Source organism: Anabrus simplex, chromosome 14 (assembly GCF_040414725.1).
Source record: "Anabrus simplex isolate iqAnaSimp1 chromosome 14, ASM4041472v1, whole genome shotgun sequence".
NCBI lineage: Eukaryota > Metazoa > Arthropoda > Insecta > Orthoptera > Tettigoniidae > Anabrus > Anabrus simplex.
In genome coordinates this window covers 38958500-38980642 of record NC_090278.1, presented here as the reverse complement: position 1 = coordinate 38980642, position 22143 = coordinate 38958500, and the positions used below count along the sequence as shown (strand labels likewise).

Sequence of the window (22143 nt, the reverse complement as noted above, 5' to 3'; positions counted from 1 at the left end):
GCGATGGGAGTCCTTAGGTAACAGCGGATCAGTGTTCCTTTTACAAGTTACATTCGTTGTCTGACTGACAAGTATTAAGCCCAAAGTTTTACTGTTACTGTTGGGAATGGAGTTATAGGAATTCTTATCGTATAAATTGAGGAAGTTTTCAGTTCTTGGGTTTGTCTTGTTAAATTTGAATAACTGTTGTAGGATATACAACACAGTATGTACAGATTTAAAAAATGTAGGCCTATGATTTAAAAATGAAGTCAAGATTTTGATTTTCTAAAAAAAGCCATATTTTTAAAATCTCAAAAATTTCATTAAAAAATTGTGTTGATATGATATGGAGTTATGCTGCACTGTTGTTTTATATTGTATGAAGTGATGCAAGGCATGGTAAAACTGGTAATAAAATTGGTTTTCGTCTTAAAACTTCAGAGAAGAGAAATTCAGGTTCCTAACTATAATTGTTCAAAACTTTCTCTTCCATTTCAGACTTTGGCAGCATCTGCAGCATTCATCTCTTTTATCAACATCTTTGGTGGCTTTCTAGTGACAAAGCGTATGTTGGATATGTTCAAACGGTGAGTCCATATGATCCCAGCTAAAAAAAAAATAAAGCGGTGTATTTCCGTTTAAGTGGTGAATTAGTGAGAGAAGAATTATTTTCAAATGTATGTATATTCATTTATTTCTAATGTTCTCATTAACAAAGCACAAGTTTTATAATAAGTTCTGTTTATATATTGTTTTATATCAAACAATTAAAGTGGAAGGATAGTTGTAAAATAATATTTTGCAGCTCCCATGAAAGATCTAGGATTTGCATATTGTTTTAGAGAACTTTCTCCTGGAAAAGAGTCATCCTCGTCTTCTGTATTTGGATAATTTAGTCAATACAAAGGCTGTGTATGCTTCATTGTCACGTAAAACTTTATGGAATACTGATGAGAGCAGAATCTAGACTCGCATTTGGATGTTGTCAACTCATGCACACGGGAACTAGCTAAATCAAAGAAATTAAATTCCGTGCTACATGTGTGGGTGCACTTCTAGCCGAGGCTGTTACCGTTTGTTGGTCAGTCAAAAGCTTTCATTTCATCTTCATATTATGCCTTCTTCCAACATCAATTGAAGCAACCACAACAGTAAGTGACGGCAAAATCTGACTGGGGAGTAATTAAGTGAAGTAAGAATCAAAGAACAAACTTGCAGTCCTTAACGGGGTAAAATGCGTGACATTTCATCTTCGGACTACATGGAACGACACAGGGAAAATCGTGAAACATAAGAAAATTCGGCAACGGTTGAAGCTAAGTTCCTGTATTGTCATTTCTTAGTGTTATGGCATGCATTAAGGTTATTTTTTGAAACAAGTCCTTATTGACTTCTGTTTCTGAATGCTGCATTGGTTCTGTGCAGCAACGTCACGCCATCGCTTGAAGAGCAGGTTGTCAGTGGGAGTTGCCTCTGTTGTTATTCTGTGTAGTGTAGTGCCGCCTCCAACGCAGTGAGATCCTCGCTATGAGACATATTTGGCACTGTCTCTACTAAAACTTCTTCCTCAACTATCTTCTGTTGATTCATTCAACATTTCAGTGATTGATGCATCTGTAAGTTCATACTGTTCATTAATCTTCATCCATTCGGTAACTTCAATTTCACTAGAATCTGACAAATTTGGCATGCCATCAACATCGGAGTTAATGTCATCAGACACAGCACTTCCTAAAATCTTCTTCCATGATTTTGTGAGTGTTTCTGGCTTAAATTCATCCCATGATTCTGCTAACCAGAGCAATATGTTTATCGTTATCTGTTTGAGGAAGTTTGTGATGTTTTCCTCACATTCTGTTGCTTCCAGGAGTGAATGTAGTAGGCGGAGCCAATTCTTTTCTTTAAGATATTCCAAAACTTCCTGATCCATAGGTTGTCTCAAACTTGTTACGTTACGGGGCAAAAATTAAGCATGAATTCCATCACATACTAGTTCCTACTCGTCTGGATGTGACTCTGCATTGTCCAGCAATGAAACTGCTTTAATAGGCAAACCCTTCTTTCTCAGAAACGTTGTCATTTCAGGGACTGCAGCAAATGCGGGTGATCTCAGTTGATGGGAGGCACAGTACGATGACATGGTGGGAATGAGCAGGGAATGAAATGCTGTATTGCAAAAAAGGAAAATTCAAACAATGCTCAGATTTAATGGAGCCTTGGATTTGTACTTAACATCGTGACTTAATGTCTTGTTGAGTTGTAAAAATTGTATTAAATTATGTTGTTTGGTTCTTGAGTTATACTTTTTTTATTTCTTTGTGATACTTGCAGAATGCTGAGTCAGTGAATTTAATTATCACCTGTAGACTGATCTATGTGGCATTCAGATTGATGATGATTGTATGGGGGTTAAAGTGTGAAATAATGTAGAAAGATAAATTAGTGGGTTTTCTGAGACTCAGAATATTTATATATTTTCTTATCTAGGCCAACAGATCCTCCCGAGTTCAACTATCTGTATGCCATCCCAGGTGGAACATTCCTTGGCCTGTACGGATTGGGAGCTTTGGCGGGATTTCCTGAGATTCACAACACGGCCTATCTGGTGTCCTCTCTGTGTTGTGTTGGTGCTCTGGCTGGCCTCAGCTCACAGAAGACTTCTAGACTTGGAAATTCTCTGGGCATGGTGAGTCTGAAAGTCAAATTGAGTATGTACATGTATTTTTACTAATGTCAGATTAATAATGTTATAGTGATTTGATTCTGGAAATCTAGAGCCTTATTTCCCAAATATATAGTTGAACTCGGTTATAACCACCAAGTTTAGTGTAACACCTTGGTTGATACAGATGAACAACATTTTTTAAACAGTATTTAATGTATTTAACCCTTTTGATGCGAGGCTGTAATGTGTTGGTGGTTGCACTAAGAATACCAAGACCATTATAATGAAAATGCACGCGCTAAGGAGAAACATTCTCCTGCTTATATTTTTGGAGGTAAATCCATGTCATTTTTCTTTTTCATAGCACACTAGAGAACATTTGAGCGTGATTGCAATAGTTTTACGGGCTGACGCGGCCGGTCCACCAGTGCTACGCCCGTCTATAGATGGTGCGCGAGAATTTTAATTTTTTTGAATTTCCCGGTTCACTTTCGAGTGCTAATTTGATCTCTGACATGTTCTAGAATCTGTTAGGCATTATGTAGAACTAACTGATCAGAGATTATAGCTTCGGGAAGTAAGTTACAGAGCTTTTTGTAACGTCTGTGAAGTTCATCTGTGATGTAAACAAACATGGCGGAACAACAATTTATTTGCTCTTTCAGCGATGTTATTTCGGATCACAGAATCTTTCAGTTATTAACCACAGCGGAAAGTGATGATGGATATAATCATTTTAAGGAATTGTTAAGCGATTTTTAAAGTGAGTGTGATAGAGAGAGTGCTGAAAATATTGTATGTGAGAGAGAAACAGAGCCTCCTTCTAAACTTAAGAAAAAAAAAACCACGGTGAGTACAAAAGCTATTTTATCGCTAATTTCGTGGCGGATGGATTACTTTTCTTCACCAGAGTTTCAGGTAACTGTGACAGGCTCTGAGGGCCAAGTAGTGTTTGATGAAAACCCGAAAACCAGAGTTTCAGGTAACTGTGACAGGCTCTGAGGGCCAAGTAGTGTTTAATGAAAACCCGAAAATCATTGATTTTTTAGAAACTTTTGTGCTAGTGGAGTTGGTGCAGATAATTGAACAAATCGGCTTCTACAAATTTTTTTTACATATGAATGAAAAACTCAGCACTGAGGTGCCAAACAGTCAACTCAGCACTTAAAAGGTTAAAAGTGAATGGAATTTTTATTATTTTTTGAAAAACTTAAATTTCAAAATTTGACCTAATTTTACATTTATAGTGTATAGTGTATTTTTATCATTGGTGTGATACCTTTGTGAGAATATTCAGCTAATTTTGATAAACTAATGTTTTATGCAATTCTTGTTAGTACTTTTTGAAAATTACACATTTTGACAAAATTATTCACACACAAGCTCTTCTTATCTTTGAACTCTTATCAGTCGATAAATTATTCTCTAATGAATTACTTAATGTTGAAACATTGCATATTTTTATAATCTCTTATGTACTTATCCATATTTACACTATTCAAGGTAAATAAGTGAACGTATAAAACAAGTGAGATATCAAGCAAGTGACACGAAGTCTCAGAGTGCAGGGCTACCATGTGTGAAACTTACAATGCGTCGAAATAAAGCTTTTATAAAACTTCACTGATATCTATATTATATGATATCGATATTTCCAGAGAATAAATGCTTCAGTCTTTCCGGCAGTATTACTTATGCTGCCATTGTGCAGCAAGAAGTGAAGATATAGGCGAAAGAAGCACGTGGCTGACAGATCGGGTCCCAGCATTTTTAGCAGCAGCTTGCATGGCCGATACATCGACCACCTGGCACTATAAGTGTTAATTATATTCTTTAATTATTTATGTATTTATTCTTCGTAGTGAGCGGGGTGACTGCGTGTTAAGGTGCTGCAAGCTCTGCATTCAAGGTTTAAATTCCACTGCCAGCTACCCTGAGAGTAAGTGGTTTTCTGTAGTCTCCCATTTTTACTTCTAGGCAAATGCTGGGACAGTTCCTATTCATAGGCCACAGCTAATTCGTCCCACCTCCTTATCCACTTCGTTCACAATCATTCATTTCACCTTCGTTAGCTCCTCAACTGAAGTTCCTTTTCCCCTGACCTTCCATAGATGCTGTAAAGGTTTATGGTAAATAAATAATGAATGAATGAATGAAGTTAGTTTCCGGAAGAACTTTGGCCATAAACAAACGTGCCCTTTAATTTCACTGCACCTTAACCTTGACTCTGTATCAGGAAACTGAACTGAGGCGGTGGACATACGTTCTTCTTATTTTTTTCTTAGTCTTTTTCCCAGTGAGCTGGGATAGTCCTTTCTGGTTGCTCTCCTCCATTATCTCCTGTTCTGGATCTTATTCTCGGGAATTTGTGATTTCTGTACATCCATCATAACTTGAGCTTTCCATCTCATGTTTTGTCATCCTAGTACTGGCTCGCCTTCTTCTGTCAGTTGGTTGACTCTCTGCACAACATATCCCTCAGGTCTCCTTTCCAGATGGCCATACCATCTCAGATTCTTTCTTGAAGCTTTCCCTCTAATGGAGTCGCTCTGAAAGACTCTTACTCTGAGCGAATTGGCCGTGCAGTTAGGGTTGCGTAGTGGTGAGCTTGCATTTAGGAGATGGTGGGTTTGAATCTCACTGTTGGCAGCCCTGAAGATGGTTTTCTGTGGTTTCCCAGCTTCACACCAGACAAATGCTGAGGTTGTACCATAATTAAGGCCATGGTCACTACCTTCCCACCCGTCCGTCGCCAAAAACCTTCGGTGTGTTAGTGATGTTAAACCATTAGGTAAAAAAAAAAAAAAACCCAAACCCTGATACATCTCATTCTATCCAAGATCCCATTGTAGCATTCACATTACAGCCACTTTTTCAGTGTGGACTCAGTTAATATTACCTATAAGTTTTCCAATGTGTCACAGTATAAAATGTAACTCTTTGAATACTGTAACATACCTATAAAAATTGAATTATAATTGTTCATTTTTTACAGGTATATTACAGTGTTCTAATGGTTGCCTGATGTTCAGAACCAAATAATTAGGCTAGAGAAACCATCATTTTGTATATCTTACCCTTAAGGTATAAAGGCATCTTCCTGTTGAATAAAACACCTGCCACTGCCTACCGTTTTGTCTTTATTACTATTATTAACTAACTAGTATACCTGTGCTTCGCTATGAATTTCTACATTGTATGCAGAATTGTAGATGAAGTCGTGTGCACGTTGAATAAGATTTTACTAAATTGCATAAGAACTTAGGTATTAAAAAAACTAAAATTTTGGCACCTTTCCCTAAACTACATTTCATCCACCGTGAATAAAGTTGCTTATAGCCTAGACTGTAGTCCCTTATTACCTGACATTACATACTGATTTTCATTAATTCAGTTCACCCATTTTCTCATGGCTCAGCATTGATATGGACTTAGCAACAAAAATTGAAATTCATGAATATCTCTGTAATCGTAGCCGATATGGTAAAAATGTGTAAGATATAAATGATCGGAAATTTAATTTTATATAACTTTTGTCATGTAGTATCGATAGGACCAATAATAACATAGACTTTTGAGCAATGAATTTTAAGCCTTCCCCTAAACTATCATTTCACTCAGCGTGAATAAGATTATTTACAGCCTAGGTTGCAGTGCCCTATTTCCTGACTTTACATACTGAGTTTCATTAACTTCTCTTCTTCCCTTTTTTGTGTTGCTCGTACAGACAGACAGACAGACAGACATAGATGACGGAAAATTAAAAAGTGCATTTCCTTGTTTCTGTGGACATGACAAATACAGAAATACCATTCTTTTTAAATTCTGAGCAATGTACAGACAAAACTCTTATTTTGTATATGTTGTTGTTTGAGTCATCAGTCCATAGACTAGTTTGATGCAGCCCTCCATGCCACCCTATCCTGTGCTAACCTTTTCATTTCTACGTAACTACTGCATCCTACATCTGCTCTAATCTGCTTGTCATATTCATACCTTGGTCTACCCCTACCGTTCTTACCACCTACACTTCCTTCAAAAACCAACTGAACAAGTCCTGGGTGTCTTAAGATGTGTCCTATCATTCTATCTCATCTTCTTGTCAAATTTAGCCAAATCGATCTCCTCTCGCCAATTCGATTCAGTATCTCTTCATTTGTGATTCGATCTATCCATCTCACCCTCAGCATTCTTCTGTAACACCACATTTCAAAAGCTTCTATTCTCTTTCTTTCTGAGCTAGTTATCGTCCATGTTTTACTTCCATACAATGCCATGCTTCACATGAAAGTCTTCAAAAACATCTTTTTAATTCCTATATCAATGTTTGAAGTGAGCAAATTTCTTTTCTTAAGAAAGCTCTTCCTTGCTTGTGCTAGTCTGCATTTTATGTCCTCCTTGATTTCTGCCATCGTTAGCTATTTTACTACCCAAGTAACAATATTCATCTACTTCCTTTAAGACTTCATCTCCTAATTTAATATTTCCTGCATCACCTGCCGTCGTTCGACTGCACTCCATTACTTTTGTTTTGGACTTATTTATTTTCATCTTGTACTCCTTACCCAAGACTTCGTCCATACCATTCAGCAACTTCTCGAGATCTTCTGCAGTAAAGTCAAAGAAATATTAAAGTTTATTTATTTCACCTATTCAATACATAAAAAGTGATTTTAATTAAGAATTAAAATCTGTGAATAAAATTATAGGGACATGTTTTGCCCTTTATTTAAGGGCATCTTCAGCCTTAATCTCAATCTGAAAAATAAAAAGTCAGGATCCTGATTGTTCTTAATTGTGGTTGATTAAAAAAAAAAAAATTACAAATGAATGTGAGGATGATGTAGGAAATATGAGCAAGATGGTTGACAGTAGTTAAGATATTCTTAAAGTCTTACAGACAAATAGTCGTAATTTATACACTTTCTTTAATGTCCTTGTCTAAAAATGTGGTAACAAGTTGCATATTGGTAGTTCTATAAGAATACAGATTGCTATGTTGAATCTTGTAAAGCGGTGCCCTGTGTTGGTTGAGGGCGTTAGAGAAAAGTATTGAATAGTGGAACAAATAAACTTTAATATTTCTTTGACTTTATAGTACAATTCAATACGGACCAAAATATGAGAATTATAACATGTAATCTTCTGCTGTCTCAGATAAAATAACAATATCTCGGCAAATCTCAAGGTTTTGATTTCCTCTCCTTGGATTGTGATTCCTTCTCCAAATTTTTCTTTGATTTCCTTTACTGCCCGTTCTATGTAAACATTGAAAAGGAGGGGGGACAAACTTCAGCCTTGCCTCACTCCTTTCTGGATTGCTGCTTCTTTTTCAAAGCCCTCGATTCTGATCACTGCAGACTGATATTTATACAGATTGTAGATAATTCTTCGTTCTCGGTATCTGATCCCAATCACCGTCAGAATCTTATCGAATGCCTTTTCTAGATCTACGAATGCCATGTACGTGGGCTTGTCCTTCTCGATTCGATCCTCTAAAATCAGACGTAAAGTCAGGATTGCTTCACGTGTTCCTACATTTCTTCTGAAGCCAAACTGATCTTCTCCCAACTCAGCTTCAACTTGTTTTTCCATTCTTCTGTAAATATTACGTGTTACAATTTTGCAGGCATGAGATACTAAACTAATGGTGCGATAGTTTTCACACCTGTCAGCACCGGCTTTCTTGGAAATAGGTATAACAATATTCTGTCGAAAATCGGATGGGACTTCTCCTGTCTCATACATCTTACACACTAAATGGAATAACCTTGCCATGCTGGTTTTTCCTAAGGCATTCAGTAATTCAGAGGGAATGTCATCAATTCCAGGTGCCTTGTTCCTATTTAGGTCTATCACAGCTCTGTCAAACTCTGACTTCAAAATTGGGTCTCCCTTTTCATCAGCATCAACAGCCTCTTCTTGTTCCAGAACCAAATTATCTACATCTTCACCTTGATACAACTGTTGGATATGTTCCTGCCATCTTTCTTCTTTGCCTTCTTTCCCTAAACGTGGCTTTCCATCTGAGCTCTTAATATTCATACACCTAGATTTCCTTTCTCCAAAGGTTTCTTTGATTTTACTGTATGCAGCATCTATCTTTCCTAGGACCATACAACCTTCGACATCCTTGCACTTCTCCTTCAGCCAGTCTTCCTTAGCTACCTTGCACTTTCTATCCACTTGATTTTTTAATCGCCTGTATTCTTTTCCGCCCTCTTCATTTCTAGCATTCTTGTATTTTCGTCATTCATCAATCGGGTCTACTATCTCCTGAGTTACCCGCTGATTCTTAGTTGATCCTTTCTTCCTTCCTAACATTTCTTCAGCAGGCCTGCTGACTTCATTTTTCATGACTATCCACTCTTCCTCTATTGTGTTTCCTTCAGCCTTTCCATTTAGTCCTTTTGCAACATGTTCCTTGAAACAATCCCTCACGCTCTTTTCTTCCAACTTGTCTAGATTCCTTTCTTCAATTTCTTCAGCTTAAGATGGCATTTTATGACCAAAAATTGTGGTCAGAGTCCACGTCTGCTCCTGGGAAAGTTTTGCAATCCAACACCTGGTTTCTGAATCTCTGCCTAACCCTAATGAAGTTTATTTGATACCTTCCAATTTTCTCCAGGTCTCGTCCACGTATAAAGCCGTCATTTGTGGTGTTTGAACCAAGTATTGGCAAGGACTAAATTATGATCAGTGCAGAATTCAACCAACCGACTTCCTCTTTCGTTCCTTTGTCCCAATCCGAATTCTCCTACTGTATTACCTTCTCTTCTTTGGCCTACCACTGCATTCCAGTCTCCCATCACAATTAGATTCTCGTCACCTTTTACATATTGTATTAAATCTTCTATCTCTTCATATGTTCTTTCGATTTCCTTATCATCCGCTGAGCTAGTAGGCATATAGACCTGCACTATTGTGGTGGGCATTGGTTTGGTTTCTGTCTTGACGACAATAATTCTTTCACTATGCTGGTCGTAGTAGCTTACCTGCTGCCCTATTTTCTTATTCATTATTAAACCAACTCCTGCATTTCCTCTGTTTGATTTTGTGTTGATAATTCGGTAGTCGCCTGACCAATAATCTTGTTCTTCCTGCCAACGTACTTCACTCATACCAACTATATCTAACTTTAGTCTACCTATCTCCCTTTTCAGATTCTCTAATCTACCACAACGATTCAAACTTCTAACATTCCACGCTCCGACTTGCAGAATGTCAGTATCGATCTTCCTGATGATCGCCCCGAATGGGGGACTAGTTTACCTCCGGAATATTTTACCCGGGAGGAAGCCATCATCACGACATCATTCATACAGAGAGAACTGCATGTCCTCGGGAGTTAGTTATGGCTGTAGTTTCCCCGTTGCTTTCAGCCGTGTAGCATATCAGGCATATCAGTCAATCATTTAGACTGCCGCCCTTGCAACTTCCAAAAGGCTGCTACCCCCCTTTCGATGAACAATTCCTTAGTCTGGTCTCTCAACAGATACCCATCCGATATGGTTGCACCTGCGGCTCGGCTATCTGCTTCATTGGGACACGCAAGTCTCCTCACCGCGGCAAGGTCACATTGTTCGCAAGGCAGGGTTTTATATATATAGATGTTAATATTAATGGCGAAATTAGGGCTCCTGGCAGTCTCTTATATTGAACCATAATATAAAAATAAAATTATGATTTATTAAGAAAAAAAAATACAAATGAAACTAAGCTATAATAATAATAATAATAATAATCTTATATTACAAATGCAGCTTAATTAATTTAACTACTGTAAGTATATTGCGCGAACCTGCTGTGCTTGCGTAACTGGGGGGGGGGGGAGAGATGATACTCCCACGTCGCGCGTTCCAGGTGGTGAATAGGGGGGTCCTAACCGGCTTGTTGGTGGACTTCAGCGAAATAAAATAGCTTCGCAGACCACACACAAACCCCTGTGGGTGGGAGACGCAGACGAAGAATACATCTCCAGTATTCCCTGCCTGTCGTAAGTGCCAACTTAAAGGGGTGACCAAGGGATGATTGAGATTTCTTGTAATTAGTACCATCACGCAGGAAACACCATGGGTTGCCTTTACTTGCGAGTAGTACCACTATGTTAGGTACACAATAGGTTTGTGATTAGTAACAACAGAGGATGAATCAGTATGGGTTTTACAGTACCTGTGATTAGTATCTGCTGTGTGAAGAACACCACGGGAATACCGGCGTCCGTGATTAGTACACCTATGTTAGGAACACCATGGGTTTGCGTTGCCTATGAGTGGCACTATTATGTGAGAAACACCACAGGTCTGCGTTACCTCTGCGATGTACAATACTTGTGAATAGTACCATAATATGTGGAACACCATGAGTCTGTGCTATTTTTTATTAGTATTGCAACATGAGAAGTACCATGGTTCTACTTTACTAGCAATAATTGAAACTAAGCTATAATAATAATCTTATATTACAAATGCAGCTTAATTAATTTGTCGGCGGACTTCAGCGAAATAAAATAGCTTCGCGGACAACACACAACCCCCTGTGGGTGGGGAACGCAGGTGAAGAGGCCGTTGACCTGGATTTTGGACCCCTTTAGACAACAAGCATCATCGATTTAGGATGGTGCTTTGTAAGGAGTCCCTTGGTCAGTAATGCTATTGTTTTAAGATACTGTAGTTTCTGGGAAGGTGGGGCGTTGTGGGTCAGATTCACTGATTAATGTTCATAATCACTGTTCATCATAGTCTTTTTGAATTCTAGTCAGTGGATTGATTTTGGAATTATTTTAAACTTTCAATATTGTGAGTTGGATCTGCTGATTATTTTAAATTCATATTCATCCATTCATTCTTCATCATCATTTTAAGAATTCTGGTCAGTGGATGAATTTGGGGTTTTTAAATTGTCATTACATTTTATCTCATTTTGTACCATTAACGGCCGTTGACCTAGATGTTACGCCCCTTTTAAATAATAATAATAATAATAATAATAATAATAATAATAATAATAATAATAATAATAATAATAATAATAATAATCTTCTTCTTCTTCTTCTTCTTCTTCTTCTTCTTCTTCTTCTTCTTCTTCTTCTTCTTCTTCTTCTTCTTCTGTGTTTTTATGTTTGTTCTAATCTATTCTTTTTATTGCTCCCTCTTACTGTTATGTTTATCCTACATGTAACTGGTGCCATTAAATGATGATTTACTTGAGCATCGGTGTCTTTCACCTAGATTGGTGTGAGTGGTGGTATTGCTGCAACGTTGGGTCACATGGGACCCAGTCCAACAGTTGTGTTGCAGATGTTGTCAGCTATGGCTGCTGGTGGAGTTATTGGCACCACTATTGCCAAGAAGATTCAGATTACAGACCTGCCTCAGTTGGTTGCTGGATTCCACAGGTAAATATCCGTCTTTTCTTATTTGTTTTTGTTATCAGTGGATGCTGAAGACTTCTTCAGTGATCTTATGAATCAAAATAAAGTTACAGTCGATGTCCTCCTTAGCTAAACAGTCAGTGCAGTGGTCTTCGGTTCGGACGGCCCCAGGTTCAATTCCTGGCTGGATTGGGGAATCTAACTGCGTATGAGTTTCTTAACGTGGAATGGAAGCTGTACAGAAGATGCAAGAAGCAGAATATGTATGGGGAAAGAAGCTTTCAGAAAGTTGAGATGGCTTTTGACCTCTATAACACATTCCCTATTAGTTTATGTGGAGTGTTTTATGTGGAGTGTGGTGTTGCACGGAGCTGAAACATGGACATTAAAAAAATGATACAAAGTATTTGGAAACTTTTGAAATGTGGTTGTGGAGAAGAATGGAAAATGTGAAGTGGAAATTGAGAAATGGTGAAGGGCTAAGAAGAGTAGGAGAGAATAGACACCTGATGAAAATATCCGGTTTGGGTCACATACTATGTAGAAATTGTCTTCAACAGAGAGTGATAGAAGAAGAAGAAGAAGAAGAAGATTAATTTATAATATATGGTTTAGTTTAAGGTCGAGCTCCCACCCAACTGACATAGCACGTGATGTGCAAATGGAGAGCTTCACTTTAAACCAATATAAATAAATGCACCAGCACAAACTGGACATGCCACATCACAGTCAGGCGAATGTAGCCATGTGTTTCATCCATGTTGGTGGCTTTAAAAAAAAAAATTGTTCGGGGCGTGGGGCGTTGACCCGACTACTTGGACCGTATGTGAGTAACCTGCGTGTATTTTGTAAATGGCGGAAGTGTAAAGTGTTGAATGTGAGGAAAGGAATGTTAAGGATGACACAAACGCCCAGTCCCCAGGCCAGGGATATTAATCATTTACAATTGAAAATCCCTGACCTGACCGGGAATCGATCCCGGGGCCGCCGGGTGACAGGTGGACGCTTGCCCCCTACACCGCGGGGCCGGACAAGTTGGTGGCTAGTCGTGAGAATTTCTCATCTATATATATAAAATCAGAGTTTTGTCTGTACATTGCTCAGAATTTAAAAAGAATGGTATTTCTATATTCGTCGTGTCCACAGTAACAAGGAAATGCACTTTTTAATTTTCTCTGTAAGTACGCTCATCACAAGAAAAGGGCTGAAGAGAATTGAATGAAAATCGGTATGTAAAGTCGGAGAATGAAGCTCTACAATCTAGGTTATAAATAATTTTATTCACGCTGAGTGAAATGGTAATTTAGGGGAAGGCCTAAAATTATTATTATTTTTTTTTTTTTGGCTAGTTGCTTTACGTCGCACCGACACAGATAGGTCTTATGGCGACGGTGGGACAGGGAAGGGCTGGGAGTGGGAAGGAAGCGGCCTTGGCCTTAATTAAGGTACAGCCCCAGCATTTGCCTGGTGTGAAAATGGGGAAACCACGGAAAACCATCTTCAGGGCTCCCGACAGTGGGGTTCGAACCTACCATCTCCCGAATACTGGATACTGGCCGCACTTAAGTGACTGCAGCTATCAAGCTCGGTTTAAATATTATTAGTGGTCCTATTGATAAATACTACATAACTCAAGTTATATAGAATTATCTTTCTTTTATACTGGAAGGAAGAGATCATATTGAAATCAGCAATAATACAAAACAATATTAAATTGCAAAAGGATACAAAGAGCGAGGAAGCAAGTAAGTCACAACAAGCCACTGACAGGGAGAGGTATGTCCACTTATGTTCCTCAGAATCTGGGGAACAATATGAGGGATGCACATGCTAAGTAATTATCCCATCAACGACGGGTACTTCAGCTAGTTTGTTTCTAGAGGTCACAGTAAACTTAAATATGCAAGACGATGATCCAGACTTAATTTTGTCAACCTTCCTTCTGTCTCACTTCTTGTACTTGGTGCACAAAATAATGGCTCATGAGATCTTCTGTTTGGGTTTATCTGTCCAATTGTTGTTGTTGGTGTTGGTGTTGGTGTTGGTGGTGTTGTTGTTGTTGTTGTTATCATCTTCCATTTTGTGTATGGACCCAGTCACCTCTGATATTCAGTCATCATGCACATGTCCCCCTGTTGGTGGGGGCATTATAATAACACCCACGGTATCCCCTGCCTGTCGTAAGAGGGAACTAAAAGGGGCCTCAGGGGCTCTGAACTTTAGAGCGTAGGTTGGCTACCATGAGGCCCTTAGCTGAGTTCTGGCTTTGTTTCCACTTACTTGTGCCAGTCGAGTTTGCTGTATTTACAAAAGAGATGGAATTTGTAATTATATTAACTTTTGCCCCGTTGTTTTACTTCATGCTGGGGAGCACTTTGGTGACCACTGCTGAAGAGGTTTATGAGGGGGTGTGGAGGGAATCATTTATCAGAGGAAAAATGGCTTAATTACTGTAATACAATAGAACCCCTATTTAACGTTTTTACAGGGACCTGATTTTTTTAAACCTTGAATGGGGGTTTACCTTAAATTGAGGTTTCCAGAGATCTTTGCCTGTATTAACAGAAGTTGTACCATCATACATTATTTACACAGTGACAGCAATAAAACAGGGAGATATCTACCCTACACACTGTACTGTAGTTACGGTTTGTGCTTCATTTTGACAGATTTTTTTCGGTGAATGCAGAACTGCTTCGGTTTAAGGTTGTTCTTATAACATTATATATGATTTTCCATAAAAGGCGGGAAAGATACCAAACTCGCACAAAAACATTAAAATCGGTATGCAACAGCAATCGGTTTGTTTAAACATTTTTGCAGATGTTTTTCAAGCAGCGGGTTATTCATTAGCACATATTTTCATTCTTTTTAAGTGTAAAGCATCACTCCAGAGGCTTGTGGCAAACATTTCCATTTTCTTACTTCAAATGGCATCGCCTAATCTAGGTTTATCGTGCACGTATTATGAAAACATATTTCAAGCTCCCTGTAGAATAGTGATAATATTTTCACTATAAATTTACACGAAAACAGCCTTTCTGAAATTTAGCAAGACACAAAAGTATATAACCTAACCTTTGAAATTATGCACACCGCTGTATCTTGAGATGAAGAATAAGTATCACATTCTTATTTTATTTCTGTGCATAGTATTAAAATTAAGCAATCATTTACTTCAGCTTTTAATCCTGAGGAGTTAACAACTGCTGGCATGGCACTTATTGCAAAAACATATTATCCCAATGTTTGTTTACATGAGTCGGAGACTTGGAGTTGTGCAAAGGGAATGAGTGGAGTTGTGAGGAGACCCTAGGCTCGATCAAGATCAACTTGCTCGCGCGTAGCAAGGAATCGATACGGAAGATAATTGATCGCATTCAATATTAACGCTGGAGTAGAGTCATCTATATTTGGTAGAGTGTGTGAATATTGATAACTGATACAAACTGACACGCCCGAATTTGCCCATAATAACGGATGAATCAGTAAAAGGGTTCTCATTGTAACCGCAGGATATTGCACAGGTTGAATTTTCGAAGGTTATAATAACATTGTCATTAAAACAGGTTTCTCTTCTGCTACATCGGCTGCGGTCGGATGGGCATCTAAGTCCGACATCTCACTTTAGCCTTAAGTGCCCGAGCTCTAATTTCCTTTTCTGCCTTGAATCATCCTTAGCAACCTTATGACGTCTTTTTTATAGGTTCTTAATGTCCCATAACCAAAACGAATAGAAATATTTGAGAATTTTAACATTTCCTTAATGCTAAATGTGGGTTTTGCCTTATTGTGAATTATGTTAAATAGAATATAAAATAGCATTGCTCTTATGGAATAATTTTAGGGACTGGAAATTTCTTCCGTTAAATGCAGGTTTACGTTAAATCGAGGTCACGCAAAATCGGGATATACTGTATTGTGAAGTTCAGAAGAAAGTGAGAATTGACAGACAAGACAGATCCGACCCTTCTGAGAATGAGGATATCAACAGAAGAAAATGAAGAGCCACAAACAGCACGAAAACAAAAGGTACCCTGGGCTTCGCAAACTGAATACCAACAGGATCAGTAAGGGAGAATGATGAAAGTGTGAGGAGCCTGGCAAAAATACATGTAAGCAATGTGAGCCTCTGGTAGGGGTCTCGTGGTTACTAACACGCTCCTGAAATGAGAGCCCATGGGGTTTTCACTTTGTCACCTGTTACAAAATCCGCAGAGATCAGGAAGGAAAAATGTCTGGACTCATTGGAGACCCTGTGATGGTCATATGCATCTCACAATGATTGTGAAAAAGATATTTGGATTGATGCCATGCAAGTAATTGTATGGACAATTTCTGCTGTCTGTTCTCACTATCAAGCCTCACCACCATCTGCACGTGTTAAAGGATTCTACATTGACATACAACATCTGCCCATAGTGTATCAGCCATCTGGCTAGTTTGCTTCTCTGATGATAGCTGTCCAACTTACAAGGCAGAGAGCTTTTTCCTTTAGTTGCCCAAATGTGTGAGCTCTCACTTCTTGTTTCAGTTAGTCTATAAAAGTGAGACATAGTCTTCCTCTCTGTTTCTTTACCTCCAGCCTGTCTTTCATTTTCTCCTGCAGCAGAAAGTGCCCGATGACATCATAGCACGGGTACAACGATTATATGATGAAACCAAGTGTTGTGTCCAGGTCCAGGATGGAAGGTCAGGTTGGTTCGAAATGAAGAGTGGAGTCCAGCAAGGAAGTTGTCTTTCACCACTTCTCTTCATAATCATAATGGATGAAGTTTTAAAAGCAGTTAAAAGAAAGGATCCAACAACTAATGCACTGGTTTTTTCTGATGATGTAATGGTATGGGGTGAGACAGAAGCCGAAGTACAAACTAGACTAGATCTCTGGCATGAAGCTTTTACAACTGTAGGTCTCAAAATCAGCAAAACAAAGACAGTTGGCTTGGTGATGAGTAAAAACTCTCCAACTGTTCATCTAAGAATTGGAGATGAGATGGATATTGTAGACAAATTCCAGTATTTAGGTAGTGTTCTGTCATCAGACAATACCATACATCAAGAGATTAGCAACAGAATACAGAAAGCTTCCAAATTCTATCACGCTGTACGTCAAATACTTTGGGATGAAACATTTCCGTTAGTTTCCAAGATCAGCTTGTACAAAATATATCTAGTACCTATATTGACGTATGGCCTGGAAGCAGCAACACTTACTGGACCAACAAAGAGTTGTCTTCAGGCAACAGAAATGAAGTTCCTCTGTTCTCGTCTACAAAAAACAAAAATGGATAAAATAAGGAATGTGGTTATCCGGTAACAGCTTGGATTGGAAAGAAGAGCGCTGGAGACTCTAGAAGTGAAGAGATTGCAATGGTATGGTCACATGAAAAGAATGGACCCTCACAGTACTCCTCGAACATACTTTGACCACAATGTTCCTGGGAAGAGACCAAGAGGAAGATCTCGCGATGTTTGGGAAAAACAGATATTGAAGGACCTTGAAATTAGAGATGAGAACTGGCGTCGCATATGTGAGCAGCATCTGTGGATGGATAGGACAAACTGGAGGAGACTCGTACACAGCCGCACCCGGCTTGCTGGAGCGAAGAAATGATGATGATGATGATGATGATGATGAGCAGGCCTTGATGTTGCAGCGTGTGTCCAATTGAGGCAAATACTCTTTCATGCATTTGCCTAAAAATTACTTCCTCACCAAATCAATTAAGTATTTGTGCAGGTGTGATTCGATCTGTCAAAGATAATTGTTTGAGTGTTTTACTGAAAATGAATGGAAATTTTGAAATCTTTCCTCAGTTTACCTACTGACATAGTTTCTTTTCTATGCTACATTGATTTAATACCTGTTATACATTATTTTTTTAGTTTGGTGGGCCTTGCAGCAGTCCTCACTTGCTTTGCTACGTACCTCCATGATTTCCCTCACTTCGCCACGGATCCTGCTGCCAACATTGTGAAAACAGCCATCTTTCTGGGTACCTTCATCGGTGGAATAACTTTCACGTAAGTATACATGTCTATTTATTTGTTCAATTAGGTATTTTTTTTCTTTCCTTCTTTCAGTATTTGTTTGTTTGTTTGTTTATTTATTTATATGAGAAATGTTAAAGTAATCTGGAACGTGTCATATGTTATTGTAAAAGATAATTTTGTGGATTTCTGAATTAATCCTGTGTGTGCCAGTGTTTGATTACATCAGCCCTGGCAAATTTTGCAAACAGTATCAGTGTTTATATAATCAGTGCTTCATTGAAATTGTCATAGTTCTTTGTTTACTTCCTAAATGCTGTTATCATATGTTTGTTGTCCTTGACGTCACATATACCATCATCTCAAGTGTATTTTGATGAATTTTGAGAGTGCAAGGACCCTCCTCAGTACTGAGAATTTCCATTGCAAGCGGTATCGTCACTAATCCACCCATGGTTGCTAACCATCTAGCACGTCATTTTGCAGATGTGTCTGGTTCCGGGAATTACCGTCCTGATTTCCTGGCTCTGAAGCAGGACGCAGAATGTCATCATAGTTTTGCCACTCAAGTTTCAGAGGATTATAACATGCCCTTAATGGAGTGGGAACTCCACAGCGCCTTGGTGCTTTGCAAGGATAGCGTCTCATATCTTCCTGAGGTGTTCAACCAAATCTGAGTAGAGGGTGGGTTTCCATCACAGTGGTGACAGGGAATAGTAATTCCTCTCCTGTAGCCTGACAAAGATCCTGAGTATGCAGGAAGTTACAGACCTTTTTTGGTCTCACTAACGGTCTATGTAAAGTATTGGAGAGGACAGTGAATCGCCAAGTTGTGTGGTGCTTGGAGAAAAGAGGACTTTTTTTTCCAAGTACCAATGTGGTTTTAGAGCTACACGCTGCACCACTGACCACTAGGTTCGCCTGGAGAATTCCACCCAAGACGCATTTCTCCAAAAACAGTATTTGGTGGCTGTTTTTTGGTTTAGAAAAGGTCTACGACATCACATGGCGATATGGCATCCTTTTAGGCCTGCATCAATGGAAATTCCGAGGTAACTTGCCAGTTTTAATTGCAAAATTTTTGTCCCTTCGTCTATTCCATGTCCGAATAGCGGGGCCATATCATGTTCGGGATCTGTTCTCAGTGTCACAGTTCGGAATTGCAGTAAATATTTTCGATGCTGCTGGTTCAGTAGTAATACCGTCGCAATATATACTGTAGACAATATTGCTCTGTATTATAGCTCACAGAGTATGGCAATCGCAGAGTGACTTTTACAACAAGCTAGTGTATTAGGAGAGGGGAACAGTGGACCTTAGAATATGGTTTTCAGTTTTCAAATACCGGGCAACTTGGCTGTGCGTTTAGGGGCGCGGCAGCAATGAGCTTGCATCCTGGAGATAGTGGGTTCGAGCTCCACTGTCGGCAGCCCTGAATATAGTTTTCCATGGTTTCCCATTTTCACATTAGGCAAATGCTGGGAATGTACCTTGATTAAGGCCACGGTCGCTTCCTTCCCACTCCTAGCCCTTTCCTATTCCATCGTTGCCGTAATACCTATCTGTTAGGCATAGATATCAAGGATAATTTAATAAAAAACCACCTATTCAATACTTTCCACGTTTAATGTGGTTATTATCTACATGATTTTATGTAGACTTATTTGGTCAGGTACATGTTTCACCCATTATTTTGGGCATCTTCAGCCCGTAAACAACCTTTAGGTCAAGGTTTGGGACCTTTTTAACCAATATAAACATACCAATATATACACTATATACAACATATACATTATATACAATATATACAAACATAAGTCAATACAGTAAAGTTTTTTGGTCCTAATCTATCTAATATGGAAAATGTCCAAAACTAAAATGGATCTTCTTTTCGGTGAAGAGGATTGCATATCGGGGTTTATGTGACCCCTATATCATATTAAGTTCTTGACGTATCGTGTCTGGTGACAGGATGTGTCGTCAACAATAAGTGGAGATTTGAACTGATTGTAGGTTGGTCAAGATTGAAAATATAAATTTAAATTAAATGTGTTTTAAGTTGGCAGTTCTATTCTGGTTAACTTAAAATGTTCAAAACTAAAAATAAAATGAAACGGATCTTCTTTTTTGAGAAGGGCTGATATTAAAACTGGAGCTTGTTTGACCCACGATTTTCATTTTCATGTTCTTGACGTAACTAATATTTAAATGTGTTGTCGTGCACAAGTGGAGATTCAAAAGCCGATTGTTGTAGGTAGACTGGTCAAAAACGTTGTGAATGAAACTGTTAGCATCTTGACTTTGGGTCTCATGTAACGTCAAGGAATTGACAAGAGTACAATATTTAGCTGTTTCATAGTTTTAGGCTGCTGCTTAATTGGGAAGAAACATCCTAGACACTTGATACAGTCTTGTGTGAAAATTGTTCCCGTTGAAGTGTTGCTTGGTCTTTGGGAGGGATCTTAAGAATATCTGTAATGAAGTAGAAAAATAATTTTGAATTAAAACTTTTTGAGCACGCGTTGTGATAAAATGTATTAAATTAACACCTCTTAACTGTAAAATGACTTACTTGTTCAGTTAATACTAGATGGATCTGTCTGTTCCGGCAGCGCCTGTCTTGTCACCATTTCTACTCCTGGTGTTGTACTGGTGCGGTAATGGAGGGGCGGGGCATGGAGGGAGAGTGGGGGTAGGCTGGTCTATGGGCGTGTGTGCTGTTGCTGGAGGGGAGTTTCTAGAAGCAATATGGGCGGGTTTAACTTTTGGCATGATGGATGAAGCATTTGAGTGTGGAGATTTAAATAATTAAGGGATTTTGTTTTGATCTGAATTCACGATATTAATTAATCTAGGTGTTAATTCGTACAAAGGATTTTTAATTTCATTGACGTCGTTGAGATTTTTATTTTTATTGTAGGTTTGGTCTAAAAAGATGTGTAGGTTTTCCAGTTCATTCATTAATTTCCCTTTACCTATGCTTCTAATGATGGTAAGATCTTTCTCTATGGATGTAAAGTGATGGCCCGTTTCTCTCATATGTTGGCTCATCGCTGAGTACTTATTGTGTTTTTGAGCGTTATAATGTTCCAGATATCTCGTGTTAAAGCTGCGGCCAGTCTGTCCGATATAAGAAAAACCACATTGTGTACATGTTACCTATCTGTGTCGGTGTGATGTAAAATAAATTGTAAAAAGAAATAATTCAGTTCTCAACAGCAAAGACCTCTGTTGTTCACTTCTGCCAGAAGTGCATTCTTCACCCACATCCTGAGCTTTATTTAGTCGGGGGTTGCTCTTCCTGTAGTCGACACATGCAGATTTTTGGGCTCTTTTCCGATAGTGAATTGTTGTGGGAGCATACATGCGTCAGTTAAAGGTCAGATGTGCTAAGAAACTTAGTGGCATTATGTGGGTGGGCAGACCACACGGTGCTCCTACTATTTTATAGGGCAGATATTTTATCTAGGTTAGGTTATTGCAGTGCAGCATGTGGTTCAGCAAGGCAAACCATCCTTGCGAAACTGAATAGCATCCACCACAGCAGAGTTAGGTTGGGAATGGGAGCATTCTGTACAATTTCCCTTGATAGCCTGCTTGCTGAATCTGGTGTGCCACGCCACCTTTACACCTGAGGCACCAACAAATACATTTGGTTATTTCCCATTGGGAGATGAAGTGGCAGGCCACCCCTCTCTCAAATAAGCTGAGAACGATAAAAGGAACTATGAAGGTATGGAAGACTTTCTGCTTTCTCAGAGAGAAGCAGGGGCATTATGTAGTCTTCAGATTGGCCATGGTGTCGCACTCCTAGTTACCCTCAATGTGTACTTACGGTGATCATCTGACCGTAGTAATCATCTTTACAGAGTGTACAGACCTGGCCGAAGTGCGCCCTAGTCTCAAACTTTCGAGTACCATCTCCCTTGTTCTACAAGGTGACTAGTAGTCAGCAGACGTCATCATACGTTTCATGAAGGATGATTGCCTGTTTTATCATATATAAAAGTTAATTTTCTATTTGCTTTTAATTTTTATTTTATTTTTAACTTTTTTATATTGACTCCGATCTGGTTAGTCTTTATGTACAGTATTATAATGTGTTCCATTTATTTTTAATGTGAATGATGTA

The 22143-nt window shown here is 38.7% G+C and overlaps 1 protein-coding gene across 3 annotated transcripts in view; it reads left to right on the top strand.

Moving 5' to 3' along the window:
• Window positions 1-22143, top strand: part of LOC136885434 (NAD(P) transhydrogenase, mitochondrial) — a 151317-nt gene that overhangs the window by 89258 nt on the left and 39916 nt on the right. For all 3 annotated transcript variants that reach the window (XM_067157984.2, XM_067157986.2, XM_067157985.2), the window contains 4 exons: window positions 481-569; window positions 2470-2668; window positions 11878-12044; window positions 17907-18044. In XM_067157984.2, the coding sequence (XP_067014085.2) occupies window positions 481-569; window positions 2470-2668; window positions 11878-12044; window positions 17907-18044 (593 nt within the window). The remainder of the gene's footprint in view (window positions 1-480; window positions 570-2469; window positions 2669-11877; window positions 12045-17906; window positions 18045-22143) is intronic.